The 23,063-nt window shown below is 35.2% G+C and overlaps 1 protein-coding gene across 12 annotated transcripts in view; it reads left to right on the forward strand.

The window, feature by feature from the left end:
• DMD (dystrophin) overlaps positions 1–23,063 on the forward strand; it is a 1,134,919-nt gene that overhangs the window by 367,039 nt on the left and 744,817 nt on the right. For all 12 annotated transcript variants that reach the window (XM_015620877.3, XM_015620912.3, XM_015620930.3 and 9 more), the window contains exons 6-7: positions 4,106–4,278; positions 12,538–12,656. In XM_015620877.3, coding sequence (XP_015476363.1) covers positions 4,118–4,278; positions 12,538–12,656 — 280 coding nt within the window. In that variant the 5' untranslated portion in view covers positions 4,106–4,117. The remainder of the gene's footprint in view (positions 1–4,105; positions 4,279–12,537; positions 12,657–23,063) is intronic.

A 23,063-nucleotide genomic window follows, 5' to 3' on the forward strand; every position in this document is an offset into this window, starting at 1 on the left:
GTGGTGATTGTGTTCTTTCTTATCTAGCCTGGTTTTTTTCAGATTATTATTAAAATTTTCCCTGAAATTGAAGCACTGTTCTGAGTTGAGCACCTGCTGCCAAAGCTCTTTATGGTACTGAATCCATCAGGATCTATTTCCTTGAAGCTGCTGCCCTCTTTCTTACAGCTCTGTGATCCCAACCTCACTGCAGCATTAACATTTAAATAAAAACAGAGGAAAACTATTACTTTCTGAACTTTTATATTTCATAAACTCTCTTAAGAGTGGAAGAACATTCTATATGGCAGTGTGTAAATTGTTAAAAAGAGTGAACTTATTTTCATGAAAAGCATGGAAGAAAACCTCTAGCAAAAATATTTGACCCAAATCTTGACTTTCTCTGGGAAAAATCATAAAATAATAGATCTATACATAAGGAAAATATTTTAGAGGGGAGCATTTCAACAGCCTGTCAGCCTCATTTGGAGACTTACTAAAAGCATCAGGGTTATTGTTCACACCAGGATTTTAATATGAATTATCATTTTACCTAATTTAGTTTTTGATTATGGAAATAAAATGCTTCTGTCAATCCATCTTGAATCAATGACAAAAAATATCCTTTACTTTGATAGGTGTCTTGAATATCTATGAAAATGTCCTTAAAAGTGTTCTATCAAATGTATTTGGAAAGAGTTTAATGGTTCTAGCTATAAAAATGTAATCTATACTGTCAGAATAGCTGAAATCTAGCAAGTAAAAAAGCTAAGTAATTCTGTCAGGGAGATGTAAATTTCCTATTTTATTAGGAAAAATGAAAAAAAAATCTAACTTTAAGAGCAGTTTTATTCTTTAGATATCTCTTTCTTCCCCCTTTTCCAGGGTCTTGAGTACTGAAGCCAAGTGCCAGTCTGACAAAATGTTATGTGCCTGAGTGTTGGTTTTAGGTGAAAGAGTTGTAGTGTGAGCCTGAGATTATGCTGTGCTCCCTGTCATCTTACACACACAGCAACACATGCCCAGATTCCAGGACATGGCCCTAGAGTGGGGAGATCAAAGGTCCACTGGTGCTGTCAGCCAGGGCTGGCTGTGCTGCTTTTGGCCACTGTCTTCACATGGTGACAGGAGCAGCAGTGCCCTCATTCTGTCCACAGCTTTCCTTTTGGCAGCCTGGCATTTCAAAAGCCATCTTGGTGACGTCTGTATTGTCCTTTCCCCACCTTCTATCAAAATGTAATCTTTCCTTATTGCCGTAGCACCCCTTCCCCAGGAAGAGCAAGTGTATCTGTTCTCTGGAAGTCAGAGTTTCCTACACCTGAAAGCTTTGTGTCCTGCCAGGATACACTGCATTAGAAAGGAGAGGTAACAAAGAAATGAGTAGCAGAGGTCAACTCATCATCTGACAGTATGAGGCAGAGGCACTCTGAAATAGCTGTAGTATTTGAGCCTGGATGCTGAGGGAGTTTGTCTGAAAGCTCTTCAGGCTGACACGAACACATCTCTATGTGCCACTTTTCCAGCAGTACATCTTAACTGAGAAACCTTCAAAAAGCTTCCTTTTCACCAAAATGCCAGCCAGCACTGTCGTTCTCAGGCACTGATCTTGCTCCAGGACCTGCCATCCTGCAGCCAGGGTGGTGCTGTGCCTGCAGAGCCATGGCAGGGGCTGCCAAGGTGCCAGGTGGACTGGGCTGGCAATGCCCCCCAGGACACTCAGGTGGACAAGGTGGCTCCAGGTGTAGAAGTGGAGTTATCCAGCAGTTCTCACTGAAGGGGAAGTGGCCTCAGCATTCAGGATGAGATCAGACCCTTTTACTCTGTTATTTCAAATGTCTGACCTTCCCTAGGAGGCAACAAAAAGATCATAAATTTAAGTCTTTACTGTTGCAAAGAAATGCAGGAAAAGGAAAGCAAAACTTTATCTTGTAAGCATATTTAACTCAGCAGGGTGAGATTGAAACTGTTTTGTATTCATTTACTGAAGAGTAAAAATAAATGCTGTGTTTAGATTCATCACCTGGAGTCTTCTGAATAATTGCCTCTCTCCTGCCCCATTTTTTTTACTAATTTTGTCTAATCATCTCTGTTCATAAACATAGCTCCTTTCTCTTTGATATCAGCTCAAACACATAATCAGTTCTGTGTTGTGAACCCTTCTATTTCTAATTATGGGGTTCCTATTCAACTATCCTTTAATGCAAATGTGTGTTGTATTGTTCAAAAGTTAGTTTGCTTATAATATTCAGAAAGATCTGCATTTTTAAATATAAGCATATGATAGAAACAAAATTAAAAATGAACAATGAAATCTTAGCTTGGACAAGTCTTCTTAACTTTAACTTCAGTTTTTTAGTCTTTCATATTATTTAAGTTTACTGCAATAGATGCTAATTTCAAAAGGTTTTGGTTTTTTGGTTTTTCTTCTTTTATAGCATCCAGATTAATGAAAAAAAAAAACCAAGATTCTATAATTTTATGGTAGTGAAGGTGCCTGGGAATACAGATGCCAAATCTCAGCTTCTTGCTACATTATGTAAATCTACTTTGGCATCTCTCAAAAATAAAGACACTAAAAATATTGTCAAGAAATTCAAAACACCCACTCTGCTATATGGAGCAAAAATAAAGAGTATATTTCTTAATTTTCTTACACTTTATTTTCTGTCTCCTGATCTAAAAATGGAGACAACTATAAAAAACAAAAATATTCTTATCTGACTGAATTTATATTATTTTCATTGGTAGAAATTACAATCTGAGACTAAAGTTAGGAACATATCCCATGCAATTTAGAGATGATGTTACTCCTTCCATCTTAGAAACTAATAACATATAAAGTAAAGTTTGCAACTAAGTTTCAAAAGGAAAATTAAGAGCACTGATGCTGTTTGGGCAATATGATTTGAGATGCAAACCCAAGGTGCTATTTCAGTAATTCATATCTTCACAAAATCAAACGATTGAATTAATTACTTGAATCTAGTGAGTAACTTACCATACTCAACACTAAAATATTATCTCTGTTTTTTCTAAAATATTACAGTAATTAATTGTTGTTATTGTTAACTGTTCTTTCTGATTACAGCTTCTGAAATAAATTTAAAAAAAATACCATTTTTACAGTTTCAAAGTGGTCCATCTTTTTTTCATAAAGTAGATTCTGCCCTGTTCTTTGACTGACTGATACTGATGGCAGAGCAATTCAAGGGAAAAGTGATAATGAAATGCAATATTCCCTGAGTGAATAAGCAGCAATAATCAAATTTATAGTTAAATTATATCTTAGGGAATATTTTAAAAGAGCTGCAATTCTAAAAGATAAATGGAGAAAGCAATTATTTAAAAGGTGTTACTTTACAGGAAAATAATTCTTAATAGAAGTGTTATGTGCTCTTTTACTAGTAAAGAAAATGATAGGAAATAAAAAATCTACTGCATTATGTCAAATTCCAGGATAATATTTATAAAAGCCTGTAGGCTTTTTTGTAAAATAATAACTGTAGATTGGTAAGATCTACCAAAAAAAAAAAAGTGAAAAAGAAATATTAAGTTCATTAAAATAATAAAATTGAAACATATGGAATACTCTTTTAATGCATGCAATGAAATTGACTTTTTATCCAAGTACATGTATGCAAATACAGTTGCACCTTTAAGTCAAAAACATTATCTACCATGCACTGAGGAAATTTATTTTGCCTTGGTACTATTTCAACTCCGTCAATGAGATAAGAATGCTGTTCATCATTTTATCAACTTTTGCTGTAATGTATCATATTAATTAAGGATGCATTTCCAGATCAAAGAAAACCACAAGGAGAAATACTTAGTTTGAAAGAACTCTGTTACCACAAGTGATGCTAAAAAAAAATGTGCCTTCTCTGTCCCTGCTTCACCTGTGGCACAGGGATGAATGCATTTAGTGCATGTCAGTAGCTGTTGTCTTTAAGCATTCAGAATTGATTGCTGTCATTACATTGTGAAAACAGGTATGTTCGTTAATTACTTAGGAGATTTTCTTTAAGGTTGGAATTTATTTAAGTGAAGGATTTTCATTTCAAGAAAAGAAATAGTCAGCTTTTTATAAGTTCAATCATTAATCAAATTCTGTCTTTTATTGCAGGTCAAAGATGTAATGAAAAACATCATGGCTGGACTGCAGCAGACAAACAGTGAGATGATTCTGCTGAGCTGGGTCCGTCAATTGACTCGCAATTACCCACAGGTCAACGTTACCAATTTCACCACTAGCTGGTCTGATGGATTGGCTTTCAACGCACTCCTCCACAGCCACAGGTAGGAAAAGTAGCTTTTCACTGTTTCAGTAAGCTTGTGACAGATGGCTGTAACAGGGCTTGAGGACAGTCTATCTATTATGTGGGGTGTTTGCTGCTTCCTCTGTGGGTGTTTCAGCATTCTTTTAAATGACCGACTGTTTGCTTCAACCTGGGTGCTGCATTTTGTGTCATGCTAAATCCTCTCATGGAGGGAGAGCTTCACAGCACCAATATACACAGCTCAGATCCTTTTCTGGAATTTCAGTGTGCATACCAAGAGAATAGTCTCAAGGAGTACAGGCTTGGAAACTTTTGAAAAGAGCAAGGAGTAGATCCAAAACTAAGCCTTTGAGGTTGTCCCAGAGGGAGAAAGAGTTTCCTGTGGGTACTTAGAGGGGGAAAATATGGTGTTTGTTGAAAGCCTCTCATAGCTGCTGAATTGAAAGTATGGATTTGCCTTGCAAGGACACAGCTGGAGAAGGTAGCCTTTGTTTTCAAAACCTTTCATGTTATTCCACCAGCTGATCTGAGTTTTTAGCCTCTCTCAGAAGTTACCTTCTTCTAGTCTGTGCTGTATAAAACTCTGCCTCTAGAGATTCAGAGTTCTCTGGGGGCTCTGTCTACATGGCTTAAAGAAGATGTGCAAGTCAATCTATCTAAAAGACCATTTCCTGCCACTGCTGCTTCTAAAGCAGGATTGTTTTTTCCAACATGATAAACCTCCCAACCTCTCTTTCCCTACTACTATACTTCTCTCTTAAAGGGTACTGTCCTGCACAGTCACTGATTGCTCAAATTACTAGGAAGTTGAACTTTTTTAACTGTGTAGTGGTTTAAACACCATCCAGAAATTAAACTCCAGATAAGCCACTCCCTTCCCTCTGTCCCCTCTGGCAAGGGAGGAGCAAAATCAGACTTTGTGTTGGGATCACAATTTATTGAAAGCAAACAGCAATGGAATAAGAAATACACAGCAACAATGGCAATAATAATAACAAAAGCATACAGAAAGAGAGGGTGTTTTTCTCACAAGGAGAAGGTCACCCCCTTGACTTGGTTCCATGTGGCAGCCAGGAAAAGAAGATGACAGACGCTCCCTGCACATGTCACTTCCCCAAAGACAAGATGGTGACTGTTTCCATGTGCTGCTCCACGTGGCAGCTGGGAACAAAGGCAAGATGGTGAGGAGGGCTCTCGAATCCCAAGACAATGTGGAAAACTGACAAACAGTCCCACCATGTGGGTAATCATCCTAGAACAGGTTTCAAGCACACCAACCACATTCCATCCAGGGAGCTGCAACTGAATTTTTTCCCTAAAATTTCCATAGCATTTTAACCTCTCATAGGATGTGAATCTAACTCCTCTGTTACCTCTGATTTTACCCCCAGTTATCTTTCCACAACATCTTTCCACCTAGAGACAATATCAGACCGCCTGTTTCCTGATTGGGGTATCTGATACTGAGATATTCATATGCATGCTCTGCAGGACCATGTAATATCTGGTATCTGAAATCAGTAATCAGAAATTCCTTTTTGTCCTTCTCTGTAGGAATTAGCTTCAGAAGTCTGAATGGAGGAACTTACAGGATGAGTCCCTGGCTGGGGAGTGCAATTGCCAGTAAACCACACTGGGATTGTCTAGACAAATCTCTGTGTCCTGTGTCAGACTTTATGCACTGCTGTGTTCAGATCAGTGCAAAGTTCACCAGATGAACATTCATTTCCTGCTTACTGGAATTTATGTGCTTTATTCAGGTTTTGTAATTCAGGGCTGAAAAACTTAAGCTTTCTTTTACTCTTCTTCTGTCTGCTGCCATAAATCTTGCATAGCTTTCTGCACCGTGAACCTATTTTCAATAGAAGTGAAGAATTACTCCACCAAAGTCTTGTCTCTTGCCCAGCAGTTACTGCAGTTGTCTGGGAAATGGCAAGTGTTCAGTCAGATTCCCAGAGGCAAGTCCCCAGGACACACCAGTCATCTTCTGGACTTAATCACTAAGTTCTCTGCAAGAGTTTCATTTCCTCATTCCCTCCAAAACCCTGATGCAGTAACTTTTAAGATGAATCAATGATGTTTGATTTTTGTTGACTTTTCATTTCATGTTCAGTGTGTGGGAACACTGGATTGTCCTTGAAAATTCCAGATGGAATCGATTAAATAGGTACACTAGGACATTCAGTTCTCAGGAGCTCCTACCTGTATCCCATATTAATAAAAAATCTTCTCTAAGGAGCCTAATTCAATCACTCTAAGATGCAGGTACATTAGAGACTTGTTGGGTGTCAGAGTGGCTGGGATTTAGTGCCTAAAGAAGGCAGTTTGGATATACGCTGAAGAAAAGTTGTCCCAAGAGTGATTTACATGAATTCTCAGAGAAACCTGGTGTCACACAAATCCTATGCTTTATAAATATTTTGTGATTTACTTACATAGAATGATAGACATTCTGATGACAAACACTTCTGAATTTAACTCCTCTCTTTTCCCTGATCAATTTTTCCAGACTGTTCTTTTGGGTTTTTTTTTTTCAGAATACTCTATTTCTCCACTTCTCCTGTTCTGCTTCTTTCTTGTCTATTTCCTTGTTCTCCATAAAGTTTTGTCCAGATGCTGTCTTCTTTTTTCTTTTTATCCTCTGACTTTATTCCTCTGCATTGACAGGAATGGAAGCAGAAAGGATATAAGAAAGGATATAAGAAAGGATATAAGAAAGGGTAGCTATAGTTTGAAAATCTGGTATGATATTTAACTCATACAGTGGACCTGATGCCTAGGGTGTGCTCTTTTTCCTAATTTTAGCTCTATTCCTAGACTTCTACAAAAACAAAACCAAGAAAAAACTAAAAAAAACTTCCAAAACCCAACAGAAAACATCAAATACCAAAAATCTGTCCAACACTGAAAGCAACGCTACTCAAAGTTGGGGTTTTTTTCCATAATATTTAGACGCTCTCTGAAAGTGAGGGTAGATTTTGTGGTATCGTTAAAGCTATTTATTTTTCATACCAATCCCTTTCATTTATGGATGGTGATATTTTTATTTCTCTTATATAATGTTTTCAGTGATGAACAGGTGGCTTTTTGTTTTGGTTTGTAGTTTGAGGGGAGGTTTTTTGTTTATTTTTTTAAAGACGTTCAGACGTTAATGTGAAATTTGCATCTGGATGAATTTTCTAAGCACAACCTCAAAGGGATTGAGATAAAGTAAGAGACTATCATGAAGCACTGACCACATAGTGATCAGTGAGAGGAGTGGGAAGCTTTATTTTCATAGTCTTTTAACCCACCAGTCACTACCTTTCAGCTTACTATTTTGATTGGATCAGATTTTTCTAATGCTCTTTCTCTGTCATTTTATAAAGGGGTTACTTTAGGTAGATTTTCCCATCTCTGAAATCACCATGTCTCCATGGACATTTGGGTTCCTTAGCAATTGCTTCCAGTGCTGAGTGCAGGAAGCTGTTGAACACAGGTCACCTGGCAAATCTCCAAGGGCACATTAGTGACCCAGAGTATGAATTTTCAGGATATAAGCTTGGCACATGATCTCTTGAATGGTATGTTCTGCACTGAACTGAAAAAACAAGGCAGCAGCTGTGGAGTTCCATGATCACCCTAGGAATATACAGAAACTAAAACATTTTGCTGATAAAGAGAGGTCAGTCCTTCCACAGTTGAAACTCTCCCTTCTTCAGGCTCCAGATCACAAAGACCCCATTTACTTCTTTTAATCTTTTTCCTCCAGGTGGATATCAGGGAGAGCTTTACTTCTTTCCTTTGACTTTGTGGGGGCTGTTTTTTCCTTTTTCCCCTGGTCCTATAATCAGGATTTTGAAGTGGGAAAAGTTGGTATTCATTATCTTCCTCCTTGCTTCTTTAAAATGCTTGAACTTAGGTCAGGTGACTGCCTTACAAATGAACATTTTTTAGGGTGCTAGAGTGAGGAGGGAAGGAAAATGGTATCAAAAATTGGTCCTGGACAGAAGCAAAAAAAAAGTTTTTTTTTTCAGTAGTTTATAGGAAAAGTAAAAGCAAAAACAAAGGGATCAGAGGTATGAAAATAATATTTTTTTAACAAATCACTAGGTTATGTATCAGTTGCTCTCTCCTGGCCTTTTTTAATTGTGAGAGTTCTGAAGGCATGTACAAGATATTCTTGTATAAAAAGGTGAAGCAGCAAACACACTACTTTTCTTTTGATATGGGGATGGTAAATTTTATGATCTAAATATGACTATTTTCTGTCTACAGTAATGGAAATCTCTGGCTTTTCTTTTCCATAACTTTAATATCTACATAGAAGTCTGTCAGGATTTGTTTGTTGATAGTATATTCCAGATTAAATATTCTCAATATTCTCACTCTGGCTTAACTAGTTCTGTTGTAAGTTATGTAACTGGGGGTCAGAGGGGTTGTAGGGAGTCTCTTTTTTAGTTAACTATTCCTGGAAATATGTTTTGAAAAAAATCAAGTTTGTTTTCCCTTTTATTTTTTTTTTATTGTTTGCATTTCTGCTAGTGATAGGAAAGAGCTGTTGGTACAAAAATTACCTTATGTTCAATAGAAATTTTGATTTTTACAATGCTAACTTCTCCAACAAAGCCTTCAGTCCTTTCAATTTTGGCTCTCCATGGTCTTGTCATAAGCTAATACAAGAACAGTTCTGTTTGAGCTGATTGAATGGCTAGATAAAGTTTAGCATGTTCTACTTAATTCTAACTTTGAAATTATAGTGGTTGTATTGTTCAGGAGGAGGAGTGAGAAATGCTTGGGTTTGGTCCCTTTCAGACAGGACCCAAGCTGCAGATATAAGTTTCATCTCCCTTAGTATTATTTGAACGATATGGAGAGGAAAAACAAAGGCAAAGAATCCGTATTCCATTAAATTTATTTCCTTTACTGTTTCATACCTTCTCACTCCTGCATTTAAAACTCCTTTTAAAGCTAATAGGAGCTGTAATTTGAAAATCACTTTCAGTGTTGTTTTGGGGATTTTCAAAAGCTATTTTCCGCTTGCCACAATTATTAATCTTCTAGGCTATAATAATTCCCACAATCACACTTGGCAATATTTCAACATAAATACACCCAGTGAAACATCCTGACACATAGCACTGAGAAGCTGATGCTTTAAGCTGACATTATGACACTGTTATTCTAGTGATAGAGCTATGAAATGTGTATAGCAATATAATCTTTCAACAAAGGGAAAATCTGGAAAGTTAAATTGCTGTTAACTTCTGGAGTAGAGAGAGCTTTTTGAATTTATTTTTATTTTTATTAAATCAGTGCTTATCAGAGCTGAGTTGCAGTAGGTGGCCATATACTTCTAAGTTGTCTTGGAATCTGTGCTGTCTGCTTTATGCACAACACTAAGAAAATTGATAAGAAATCTGACAGTGACGTACTAAAGCTTACTAATTCTCCTCTGGCTGTGTCTCAGAGGGTTCAAATTTTTGCCATCTGTAATGAGTGGAAAGAGATGCTGCATGTCCTCTACACAGGCAGCATGCAAATTCAACCCAGGTATTAAGATGTGATGTTTGAAACTCTTTTGAGTGCTAGAGTGTTTGGTTTTTAAAAGAAAAAAAAAACCAGAAACAAACAAAAATCACAAAAACAAATTAACAAAAAAAATCTGTGTGTCTTATATTGAGAGTCCTACCTCTACAGATGATGTAATGAAAATAATTTAAGACTATCTTGGAAGGTTAACTTGGAAAATTCCCTCCTGTATTATACAACTGAAAAGCTGGTTGAAATTGACTGTTTTAGATATTATTAATGATGACAGAGGTTTTCTCAGGAGGGGTAAGGCAATATTGTGACATTCCTCAAGGAGCAATTGTAAATATTCATGTTCTTTCCCAGTGGAGTCCTGACTAATTGAAAGTATGTTCCTGTATATAAAATATTGTGTCACCAAACAAGAAATGATTATGTGAAGATAATGTGCAGCTCTGAGCATTGCAGGTGTGCTTAGAACTTTAAGCCATATTAAAAGAGAAAAAGAAAAAAAGAAAAAAAATTAGGGGGAAGTAGTCCCCTGGATACAATTCCTTCCTCTCCTTGTCCTATAGGCTTTTCTTGCTAAATAATCTTTACTCTCTAGCCTATGTAGTATATATGCAACACATCCTTGCCAAGCTTTTTAAGACAGTCATAACAGATTTTTGGTTACTACAGTGTTAGTTAAATTTGCTTTATGACCTTGTACATCCTATGCCTAGTGTTAAATTTGGAGAGGATAAGAATTTGAGTAATATCTGTGTGCTTGCACAATAAGGTGTAGGGGCGTGGTGGCTTGACCCCAGGCAGCAGCTGAGCACCCAGCAACCACTTGCTTGCTTCACCCACTGTTCTCCCAGGAAAAATGAAATCAAGAAAACTCTTGAGTCAAAATAGAGTTTTTTAATACATGGAGGAAAGAAGAACAGAAAAACAAATGATGCAAAGGCAGAAATAGATGCTTCAAGTAAGAGATACCTTCCCAGACAAACACTCCCCAACCTCATTCCCTTTCTTTACCCAGGTATTTATGGCTGAACAAGATATATGGCATGGGCTGTCCCTTTTTACTGGTTTGGGTCCCCTGTCCTGGCTTTGTCCTTTCCCAGTTTCTTGCACATCTGTCCCCCACTGGTTTGGGGAAGATAGAGTGAAGGGAGAAACTGATGGTCTTGAATTTATGTAAGCACACTTAGGTAATGCTTGGTTTGCTCTGAACACTATTTATATGTAAATTGAAAACCCAGCATCATGTAGACTGCTATAAACAATGCTACCTCCATCCCCAGTTAAAGTATGGCCAAAAATATTTTTTTTACTAATTATGAACATATAGTGTGTATTTTACATGCCTGTGTTTTAGTACACAAACCTGTCTGTGGGATCATTGACTTAATCCTTCCATGAGTAAACCCAGACATTGTGACCTAAGTTTCCTCTCCCTTCTCCACTCTGATTTAATATTAATATATATAATCTCTCCAGCCAGATTTAATATTAAATTAACATTAATTAGTATTTTGAAGTTATTCTGCTTGTGGGAAGGAGAAAACTCTAAGCATCTATGCAGAGAGAAGCAAAACAGCTTAGAGTAACTCAGAGTTACTATGTAAACCACTCTCCTCCCAGAAAAGATTGGACAGCAAAGGTGCATAACAGGAGCATAACTGGGCATTTTTTTCTTTACTCTCTTGACATTATTATGATATGATGTAGTGAACATTTTTTCAGTTTATTATAACTCAGGAGACTATTTAAAATTAACTTCTAAAATTAATAAAAATGTGAGTAAATGCCATTAATTGCAAAATTTAAATTGTGTAAATAATGTGCTTGATTTGTCTTTAGCTGAAATTATACATTTAAATGTCCTCTGATTTAGAACACTGTATTGAAATCACAAATAGCATAGTTGTTTTTCTTCATATTACATGCACAGTAATTACAGGGTATTTGATGAAACTTTATTTCTCCAGAGTGCCTGATAACAAATTCTGATTTCCTAATGGATAACTCTCAGATGAAAAGCCAAAGATTGTGCAGTGCTAACATTATTTATACTGCAGATAGTGCAGCTGCTAATGCAAGGTCCCAGGCTGTGCATCTGAGCTATAATTCACTTTTGGTCATTCTGTCTTTTCCTGTAAGAGCATGTAAATTGTGACTTGGCCATGTTAGGGTAAAAGTTGAACTCTTATGTTCTAACAGGTGTTTCCCAACCCAGATGTTTCTATGATTCTATGAATTTTTTAGCCTGTTCACCTATTTCAGTCTGTTGTAACAGTGAGCCGGTAATCTCAGAAGCAATTACACTCTTATAAATATTAATTGAAGTGAAAGGCTGGGAGCTGGGGAGAGGAGAAAGGCCCCCTAATGGCCTCAGCAGTTGTGTCCTGCTCATCCTGCCACATGCCAGTCCTGACTGCATGGCCACAGCTCCTGATCTGGGCACTGTGGGCACTGACAGGAGCCCAGTGCTGTGGGGGAGAGCAGCAGCTTCAGGGATGTGAGCTTATAGGTTGTTGGGACTTGGTGGAAATAAGAAATAGGGACAATGTGGTTGTGGTGGACATGGATGAGAGTACAATGCAATGAGAATAGAATGCAAACCCATTAGAAACTGAGCTTCAGTAGTCCCAGGGCCAATTAACATGATCTTTCATTACAGAAATAAAATTGATGCTGATGCTTAGCTTTAGAAATACATAAGTAAATGTAAGACTGAAAAATAAGAAACTTATTCTTCCTCTTATTTTTGCTTTAGACCAGACCTATTTGACTGGAACACTGTTGTTTCCAAGCAGTCACCTGTACAACGATTAGACCATGCATTCAACATAGCCAGGAAACACCTGGGAATAGAGAAACTCCTTGATCCTGAAGGTTAGTAGAAATTATGTTGTTAGGTGTTTGTTGTTTTTAAGTTAAAAAAAAAAAAAATTGCTATGCAATTGATGATAAATGTATTTGAATTTTTTTGGCACAAGAATTTAACATTTTGTGGGATAAATTATAAGTTGAAGCAAAATCCTTTACTTCTAGTTTTAACTTGTGCTCTATTGAAATAACATAAAGCTGCCTATATGTACATGCTCTAAAGCAATTTTTTTCGCTTTGGGACCAGAGTTTTAATGAGCATGCACTGAATTGGAGGCATCTAAGAGAGCTGTTGATTTCTGTTTTGAAGATTTAGAGCATCTGCTGCTTTTATATCTTCTGGAAAGATCTTGAGTTCAAATTTCCTTTTAATGTATATCCAAAACATGTATACAAATTCTAGCTACTCATATTTTTAAATATTACATATATTTCTCTGTATATTGAAATTTTATCAGGATGACATGTCTCATACAATTTTCATTTAATCTTAGCTGTAATAGGATTACCTGTTTTACCTTGACTACCTTTTATACATCCTTAAGCAGTCATGTATTAAAGGTTCCTTGTTTTTCACATGTTCACTTGAATTTCCCACATTTCTATATATTCTTTGATATAGTTTCTGCATTGTTGACAGACTAGTAATTCTCCCTCAGAGGATATTCCTAAAATGTTCTTTACTCCAAGGCAATTGGAATAGCTGTTGTATTTTATATATATATATATGTATGTATGTGTGTATGTATGTATGTATATACACACACACACTTTTTTTCATACAATGACACCTTTACTGTATTTTCATGAAGTTTCCTATTAAGCCACTTATAAATAAAGTTTTCTATTTCTTTGTGCTGTTTTCAGTGACTCACTCATGGTGAGTTTTTCATGGGAAGAACTAGTATTTAACAAAATGCAAAAATGAATTTAAAAATAGTGTTGAGTCTCTTAATGTTTAAATGTATTTTAAATGTCTCAATTGTTAACTAATAACCTTGAAACCCAAGTATTTCCATAGAAGAAATATTGAAAATATATGTAGTTGAATGGCACAGCATTTCTTGCCTAGCAAACTCTTTAATTTCTAAAAGTTTACTGAACCACTGAAGGAAGAAGAACTTTTCTACTTGCTAAAGCATGGGATTGAGCTTGTAAACTGTGAATGAGATTAGAATTGAAAACTCAGTTGTGCAACTGAATCGATGTAGTCACAGTGTTTTCTATAATTGGTTAAACTTTCTTCTTAAAATAGATTAGTGAATTAGTTATTTTCTCTACACAAGAGTCACTTCTGATTAGACATTTTATTCTGGTTTTGGCAAAGATACTTGCAGTTGTTTAGCCAACAACTGAAAAACTCTTAAACGTTGGTGGTTTTCCAAATGTCTGCTGTAATTATTTGCTATTCAGTGTTGTAAGTCACAGTGCTAGCCACCTATTTCTTTTTTCCCTCTGGAAACATTTCCAAAGTACAAGTACATTTTGTACCTATTTAAAAGCATGAATATGAGGAGCTACAACTGTTATGTTTGTAATAGTAAATTTATCTCTTGATTAAAACCCAGAATTTCTGGTATGCGTGCAAGGGAGAATTCTTATTTGAAGGTTCTAGACTCTTCTTTCTGTAATTTTGCATTGTGTATTTATCAAGTTTCCTAATTAGGTACTCAAATATCTCCTACACCATATTGTTTAACAAGACTCTCTTCTCTGGCTGCAAAATGGTAATGTATTACAATAAAAGGGAGTATGCAGTGGTGAAATTATTTTCATGTAATTTAATACCTGTCAAAACAGCAAATGAGTTACTTGTGAACACTTTAAAATTTAGTTTTTTTCATTAAATGTCTGCTGTCTCAATTCTGAAACTATGAAGTAGAAAGGAAGCCTATTCAGTAAAGGCCTACTTTTCTACAACCAATGTAGTAGTCAAAAAATAAAGGGTTTGGGGTTATTTGTGTTCTGAAATTACTGATGATTGATACGTGTTGAAGGAGATGTCTTGGGAATCTGTCTGAAAAATCAGATTTTGAAATGTAAATATTTAGACTCGGCCAAACTGGTTTGCTAGGTCATATATGAAGTTTGCTTGTTTCTGAGGTTGCTGATATTTAAAGTCTGTCCCAGGAGAAATAGTCAGTTTAATACTAAGGTTGTTGATACTTCAAATCTACCCTGTCATCAGCTTTTAAAACATTTTTCAGAATTTGATCTCCATTTCAGTCATCAAAGTGGTGAAGATCATTTATGTCTAGATATGTCTTGTAAAAGCTATGTTGTTTCAATATTTGGAACCTGGATTGTTTTTGGATTCATGCAGAGATGACAATTTCTGCTATTGTCCTTACTTATACTGGCTATTAGGAACACTTTTATTCCATCAGGGTTTAGGAAGTCCCACAAGGAGCAGCAATTGGGTTCAGTGATCTCTTTGAGTCCCTTCCAACTCTACGTATTTGTGGTTTTTTTGATTGAATCAAGTCAGAATTTTTTCTTAGTTGTATCAAAACAAGTGGTTTTATTTTTAATATTTAAAAAAACAAACAAAAAACCAAAAAAACAAACAAAAAATACACACAACTGGGGAAAAATATATACTAGCTTTCCCATATAAATCTGACTAGAAATGAATATATAAACAATCTGGTTTGAGTAACTAATATTTACATGTAACAAATACTAGTTGCTGTTCACAGCTGTTCACTAGCTGCTGACAGTTTTGAGCAAGCAAAGCAAAATAGCAGAATTTATTATTTGAAAGGATCACAGATAACATTACCGAGACTTAAAATATCTTACCTGTATGATCTTAAATACCTTACAACAGGAGGTCATTAGGAATCACATTAGGATACTTTGGCCAGAAAAAACCTATTTGCAAAAACATTTTTTTTCTTTTGAATCTTGCCCACTAATATATAGGTCTTTAACAACTTTCTTCTAAATAAAACCTTCTAACATCTACCAATTTCCTCCACCTGATCTTGTATTTTCCTCTTGTTATCTTTCATATTCTACATTACAAAAGTACTAAGTAATGAACACCAGACAGACATTTAAACTTTTCCCTGCTGTCACTTTCCTGGGCCTTGTGCTTGTTTGTGCTAGCCTGATAATAAATAGGCTAAGAAGTTATATAATTTCTGCTGTCCTTTTTAGGTAAAGTAATTATCCAGTTTCTTATACTTTGTGTAGCCTGCTTTAAAAAAACTCATTTAATCCATCCCAATCGTATTTTCCATATTTTTCCTTAATTTGCACCGATGACATGAGTTTTTGTCACCATTAGTAAGTGATAATGAGACTTGGACAGTTTTTCATTTGAAAACTTTTTTGTTTGATCTTAACTTCCTATATTTCTGTATCTCAACAGTAATGGATTCTACCATATTGGAGCACAAAAAAAAAGGGGGGGAAAAACCTCTCAGCTCTGTAGTTCATGATGTTGTTAACCATGTCTTCACTCAGTAGTTGTATACAGTTCTAGTACTGGTTTTCAGTTCATTTTAATACCCTTGCTGATATGTCTTATTCCAAGGGATTATGAGAAATTTTCTAACCATCTTATAATGGTTAAAAATAAAATTAAAATGTGTTGTTTTTTTAAGGCTCCTTTTGGTTTTCAAAGCCAGGAATAGTTTTGGTTAAATAAGAGGAAAGTCTACAGGAATCAAAATTAAAAGTGCAGCATTAACATCAAAACACTTTTGCTTTACTGTTTATCAGCACAAATTTCAGCTCTTTTTCTGGACACGCCATCAGGTTTCATCAGGAGCTTTGTCTTTAGTTTGTAGCACAGATGTGAACTGCAGGACGAGAGCAGGTCTAGCAAAATACCTTCAAAACTAATAGTAAGGGTGAACTTTTATATGAATGAACTTGTAATACATACATTTTCCAAATGCTTGCTAGTTTCATCTATATTATTGCAATATTTTACTCTGTGCTTTCTTTTGTCAAATATTTGCCCTCAAGATTAAATTGCATTTCTTCTTTACCCAATGTTAAGGTGAAAGTTCTGCTTTTTCTTTGCAGTCTTAAGCAAATGAAAATAGTCAACAAAAGTAGTAAATTCACGAGACACCATCTAACCCCACTTTATCTTCCATATTTGTGAGTAGATTTATTACTGTTTCTTTGATCTGTGAGCAATTGAGTTAACAATAGATGACTCAACAATCAGTAACTTTTACAGATTTCCATGGAAATAAATGGCTTGAAGGGTACTGCATTAAGAGACTCAAGGACAAAATAGGTCCTTTCTCTTATCAGTGGAAAAATCTAAAATAGATGTGATTTACTTTCGAGCAGGGCACATATGCTAAAAAAGAAATTGTAAAACTTTCTGTTACAAAGGGTGTGCAGCTTATAATATCAGGTACTGAACTTAAAATTATAGAGCTGTGTAGTAATCTTGCATTGCAGCTGCTATTGTAAGTAGTTCAGTGATGGTTAGCTAAGTATAAATGCATAGAAATGAGAGAAGTGTAAAAATATGTGGAGAATCTAACAATGGTGAAACCTATAAAATGTTGTATGAATAAAAGTAGGGGTAGTAATAGTATAATGAGCAGAATGGTTATTCTCTTATTTCCAGCTGATTGTCATATTCATCTTGGATTTTTAGTGGTGATGTGATTCAGACATCCCACTATGTGCTTCTGTAAAACTGTGTCTGAGCTTGTAACAATGTTATTTAAATTGATAAGCCTCACTGATCACAGCTGTTCTTCACATGATGCCGTGAGAATTTTGTATGAGGTACTGAAATGTCTTATCATTTTTTAGCTAGATCTCCTGTCCAGCTTCTTCCAAGGTGAGAAGAAGCAGAATGGTGGATACCTAAATATCTTTACAGCAGATACTGTAAAGAGCACAGAGGTGTTTGTGCTGTGAGCCTGTTTTTTGACAATTTTTTGATTTTCAAAAGCTTTGGATTTTAGCACGCTACCACCTTGCACCCCCAAGCATAGAGACACTTCAAAAAAAGCAATAGTCTAAATGCTTCTTTTCTTTACATCTAAATACTGCTTCTATAAGTAGCCTCCTGGTCTTGCTTAAGCAGACCATTTCTCCCTTGTTGCATGGTCTTTCAGCTGATAATTTACAGTTCTCTCCCTTGCTTTTTCTTTCTTTTTTTTTTTTTTATGGGGTGGTTCTTTTTTTCTTCTTTTGTTTTGTTGTGGAGGTTTGCTTGGTTTGTTGTTATAAAAAGCTTGGTAAAATAAAATAATTTTTCCATGTTAGTATTTTATAATTACAGTGCCTCAGGACACTGGGAAATTGTTGTAGTTGGTCTACTCTAACAATCAAGTAGGTTTCCACAGTGTGTGTAGTTTTCTGTCTGTCACTAATAATACTGTAGTTTAGCATTTTATTTTTTTTTTTCTAGATAAATCTCTTCTCTGAGAATGTTAAAAATTAAGGTTCAAATACTAGTATCAGTGTTCAGTCTAGTGGTTTTTTTTCTTTGCAAAATTTCTCATGTGTATTTTATGCTGGGACTTACTTGATATGTCCATAATTCCTGCTTTAGGCTAGAATTAAGCATGCTTTTTTAACTCTGTAATTTAATGAATGAAGCTCTTTGGGACTGGGTACATAATCGTTGGTTGCTCAAAACAATCACTGATGGAAGACCACTGAGAGGAGATCATTTATAACAGCATTATTTTATCTGATGCATCAACACAGAGAATGAAATGAGTTTTGCCCCTCTTAAAATCACAAAGGAAGAAGAAGGATTATTACGTAAATGCTCAGAATATATTCTGTTGAGTTTGTGCTGGTGCACAGCAATGCATGTTTCTTTATTGGATATTTTGTCTCATGATAATTTAAAAAAGATGCAAAAACATTGTATTTGCCTAGGCAAGAAAGTTTCTGTACTATATTTTAAATAAACTTTAGTTGAAGTGAGGAGATTTATCTGTTAGAAGAAGTTTTATTTTACTTATTATAAGTAAGGGGTTCTTCAGAATAAGAATAGGCCCAGATCAAACTACAAGGCTTCAGTCTTAAAATACCATTTACTACAAAAATGTTCCATAATCAATATCTTCAGCACTGTGATACTTGTACAAATATATCTATAATTAAAAAAAAAAAAAGGCTTTTTGAAAGTAGAGATATTTTGTGTAAAGACCTTTGGAGTATGGGAGATTGACACTTGGAGATTAATACTCTAAAAATTCTAGAGGAGAATTTTGATTTAAATTAATAAGCCCTGTCCCAAATTTCATATCTTAATATCCTTTTTTTTTTTTTTTTTGGTTTTTTTTGGGGGGGGGGGTTTTTTGGTTTTTTTTTTGTTTTTGTTTTTGTGTTTGGTTTTGTGTTTTTTTTTTTTTTATGGTAAAGAATTTGCTCTATTTAAAACTCCCATAGCCCATATTCCACTGTGAAGATACTCTGGTTTGTCTGTTATTGATTTGGACAGCTGCTAAAGGAATTACTAATTTGAGGGACAAACTCCTACAGGTATCTTAAAACTTCTGTATTTTTGTTTAGGTCACAAATGGCAGGATGATTAAGATATTTACCTGTTAGAATTGAACCATGTTAATTGTGGACATTTGATTACAATCTTGGATTTGAAATAGAATGGACAATAATAAGTATGAGTGATTTATACTTGCTTTCAGGCAGGCTTCTCCCATTAACCCCCTGTTATGTGAAAGGTCAGTCATTGTGCCCCAAGTGGAAATGCTGCACTTCATCCTTCTGCTTCTGGTGATCTGAAAGTCATTTGAAACATATTTATCCACCAGGTGGTGGAAGAAACAGTTTTGAGTTGAAGCCTGTAAAAAACAAATAAAAGGAAGAAATTCCTCTGAAACTTTGTGATTTTTTAATTAATATAATAATTTTTAGATCCTAATTTGATCTCTGAGCTGACTTTTTAGGATATATAGTCATAGAAGACCCAAATCTTTGAGTTTCTAAAGTTATTTTTTTGGCTCTGACTCTGAGCAAGTCTGAACTAATTTGTGTGCATAAATCCAACTTTGTGAGATGTATCCTAACCTTTATCATGACTGTTCTTGAGATAAAAATTTTTATAAGGACCCTAGGAGAGATAATTCTCTCTGTAATGATTTTCATCTTCAGTTGACATTCTTCCATAAGAAGACAACGCATCTAAAGCCTAAATTGATTTCTTTATCTCAGTGTGTCTCTGTTTATCCTGAAGACAAGACATTTTGGGCACTGTAGTGATTTTCTGTACAGAAATCTGATCAGAAAAAAAAAACCCACAAAAAAACCCCAAAAAAACCAACCTAAGAGAAGAATTTTCTCTTTTATTTACAGTGATTATTATTTTCTACTGGTTCCAAAGAGAACACATAGTAATGCTTGAAATGATTGAATCTGGAAGTAGAAAAAAGAATCACCTACCCTCAGAGAGTTTTTGCATTCTTAATATATTAAAATGAAAGTGTATGGAGAGCAGGACCACAGAAACTTGAAACAGATACTTGCTTACTTTTTCTGTTATTTTAAAAATATTTTCAGCCTTGACATTCACTGTTAAAAGAGAAAGAAGCTGTATTATCATAATCTTCATAGAGGATGGTGGGCTTATTCAGCTTTTGGTCTTTCTGGGAGTTATTTGCTTTGCAAATAAGGAAAAAACTTTTTCTAAATTCCTGTAAAACTGTTTTCCTCTCTTTTTTTTTTTTTTTCCCCATTTCCATCTGCTAGTTTTTTAACTGGTGCCTTAATGAGCAGTGGGTTTTATCCCAATTACTTTCTGGAAGCTTGGTGTAAAGAAACAGGGGAACATGATTGCCACAAGAGAATCTTGACTTAAAAATTAGAACATGTATTTCATTTTTGGTAGACGGGAAGTAACTGTTTTATAAAATGATTACAGGATAATTTCTGCCACAATTTCCATCTGGAATCCAACCAAGACAGTGACATGTTTTGTTAGAGTTGTTATGAAATTATTCAAAGAGGGTGCATTCCATTTTCCTTATAGCTTACTTCAATTTGTTGGGAGCTTTTTCTTTTGCATAGCATCTTGCAGGAAGCATTTTGTAGATAATATTCTGCTAGTTCTGATTCCTCCACTTACCATAAAATTTATTGATACATTATTTAGTGCAAGAATATCAATATAGGAAAAAATGCTTTGAATTAATGAGGTTTGTGTCAGTAAAGTGTGTTATATCTTGTGTGAACAATATTTTTGAGATGTGATCTGTAGGGATTGCTCTGCTAAGCAGCTTAAGTTGCTCCATAAAAAAATCAGCCTGAAATAAGTGGAAACCGTGTGAGCCATAACTAAAGCAGTGTTCTGAATCTGAGTGGAGGGAGGGCTTAAAGAGCAAACTGAAGTGCTTTTTTAGCACAGTATGTTTTAAAGGTATACAGTGATAAGCAGAGAGAAAATAGTGTGAATCACTTGTACTGCTTGAAATAAACTGACTTTGGAGCAGATGGACTGATGCTCTTGAAACTACTTGTTAATGACCAAGCAGCAAGGGAATAAAGCTGGTGTGCACTGGTAGTGGACAAGGACAGTTGCTCTCCAGTATGTTTTCTGGCCATTTCTTCCTCCTTCATGAAAATAGTACTTGTTTGCACTGTGGAAATGTGCTTGACTGTGTTATGCTATGACTACATGGCTTTCCTTAAATAAATAGAAAACTTTCAAGAATTTTCAAAGATGTTATGAATATTTAATATTTTTTACATGATATTCATGTAGAAAATATTTAATTTTTTTTTTTTTTACATGATTAAGAGTTCAGCATTGGAATCAAAGATGTCTCTTGTCACAAAGTCACTTAAATATAACAGTGGAATTAATAGAAATAGTTGTATCAATGCCCAAAATGGAATATCATCAATCATGTTGAATTTGAGTATGTTAAGGCCATATGAAGTGGTTCCTGGTATTTTTTTCATGCAAAGCCTGCATGCAGCTCTGAACATGATGAAAATTCACATTTGCTCTTGTGTATTTGCTGAATGCCTTCTCCAAGAATCACTGTCAAATGATGTCTAAAAAATAATCAAATCTCTCCATTACTTGCTGTTTAATACTTACACAGTTTAAATGAGAGTAATTGAAATCCCTCATTATTATAATGTTGTTTTGCTGTGCCAGCCTCCCTGACTTTCACACACCTATGACTCCAGAGCTGCAATGGACAAACAGAATCAGCGATCTGCCTTCCTACACGGCTGCATAGCATTGCTTGTGCTCAAGGCAAGATAATTAATGTCACAGCAAACTGTAATTTGTTGCCCTTTTTCTTAACTTTTCCAGTCAGGAATCTCCATGGGTCCTTAATGTTTTTTTATGGTCAGATTTCACATCTAAGTGCACACTTGTAGTTAGAATGTGCCCAGAGTATATTCTTGGACCCAGATGCTCAAAAGCAGTCAGGGGATTAAAAATTTTGTAAGCAGCAATGACCCCTGTCTGGAAAATACAGGATTGAAAATTGCATTGAATTCTGGAGAAGAAATACCAAACAAAACACAACAGGAAAATTGACCCCCTTTCACTAATCAGTGTGTGCAGAGAGCAAACACAGATGACACATTCTGAATGCTTCTTTAAATAACGCTGTTTAAAGTTATTGTTGTACAGGAAGGTGTCCTAATTTGAAGAAATAGTGTAGAAAATTACTGAAATAATTCTTGGATTGTTTACATGCAAATTAAATTTTGATTAAGTGATGAAACATCCTAATTTTTTGGGAAAGTTTTAAGAGTGACCGAAAAGCTAGGCTTCCAACTTTATCTACACAAATGAGTAGAAAGAATATTTTTAGGGTTAATAAGCCCTTTATAATAGAGGCTCTATATAATAGAGAAACCTAAAAAAAAATCTGCTGCCAGCTTAATGCTCATAAAAAATTATTGTATTTGTTTGGCAGTTTCAGAACTCAGACACAATAAATCTAAATTTTAAATTTACTTCTTTTTTTTTTTAAAAAAAAAAAAAAAAAGAAGAGTAGCTTCTATTCCAAGTTTCTTGTATTTTAATTTACCTGAAGAGAGAAATCACTAAGCACTGACACCATATGTCTTTGGCTGAAGGGACTGGGTGGAACTTGCGGCAGCAATGAGTGAGGAGAGGTGACTGGAATGAAAAAGGGAAAAAGAGGAGCAATGGTGAGGTAAAGCAAGGTATATAAAGTGAAATAAGCCTGGAAGTGAAGTTGGGCCTGGTATTTTGAGGAGAAAGTTGTTTTTCTCTAAATATTTACCTGTAATTTTTTGTTTCTCAATATTTAAGTCAGTATTTAAATTCACCTTTTGTTATTTGACAATAAATGAACTTAAATGTCCTGAACTGAGTCTTTTTTGCCTGCAGGAATAACTGGTGAGTGATTTCACTGTCTATTTTAACACACAAGTTTTCTCACTCTTGTACTTTTCTCCCTTGTC

This window comes from Parus major, chromosome 1 (genome assembly GCF_001522545.3).
Source record: "Parus major isolate Abel chromosome 1, Parus_major1.1, whole genome shotgun sequence".
In the NCBI taxonomy this organism is placed as follows: Eukaryota; Metazoa; Chordata; class Aves; order Passeriformes; family Paridae; genus Parus; species Parus major.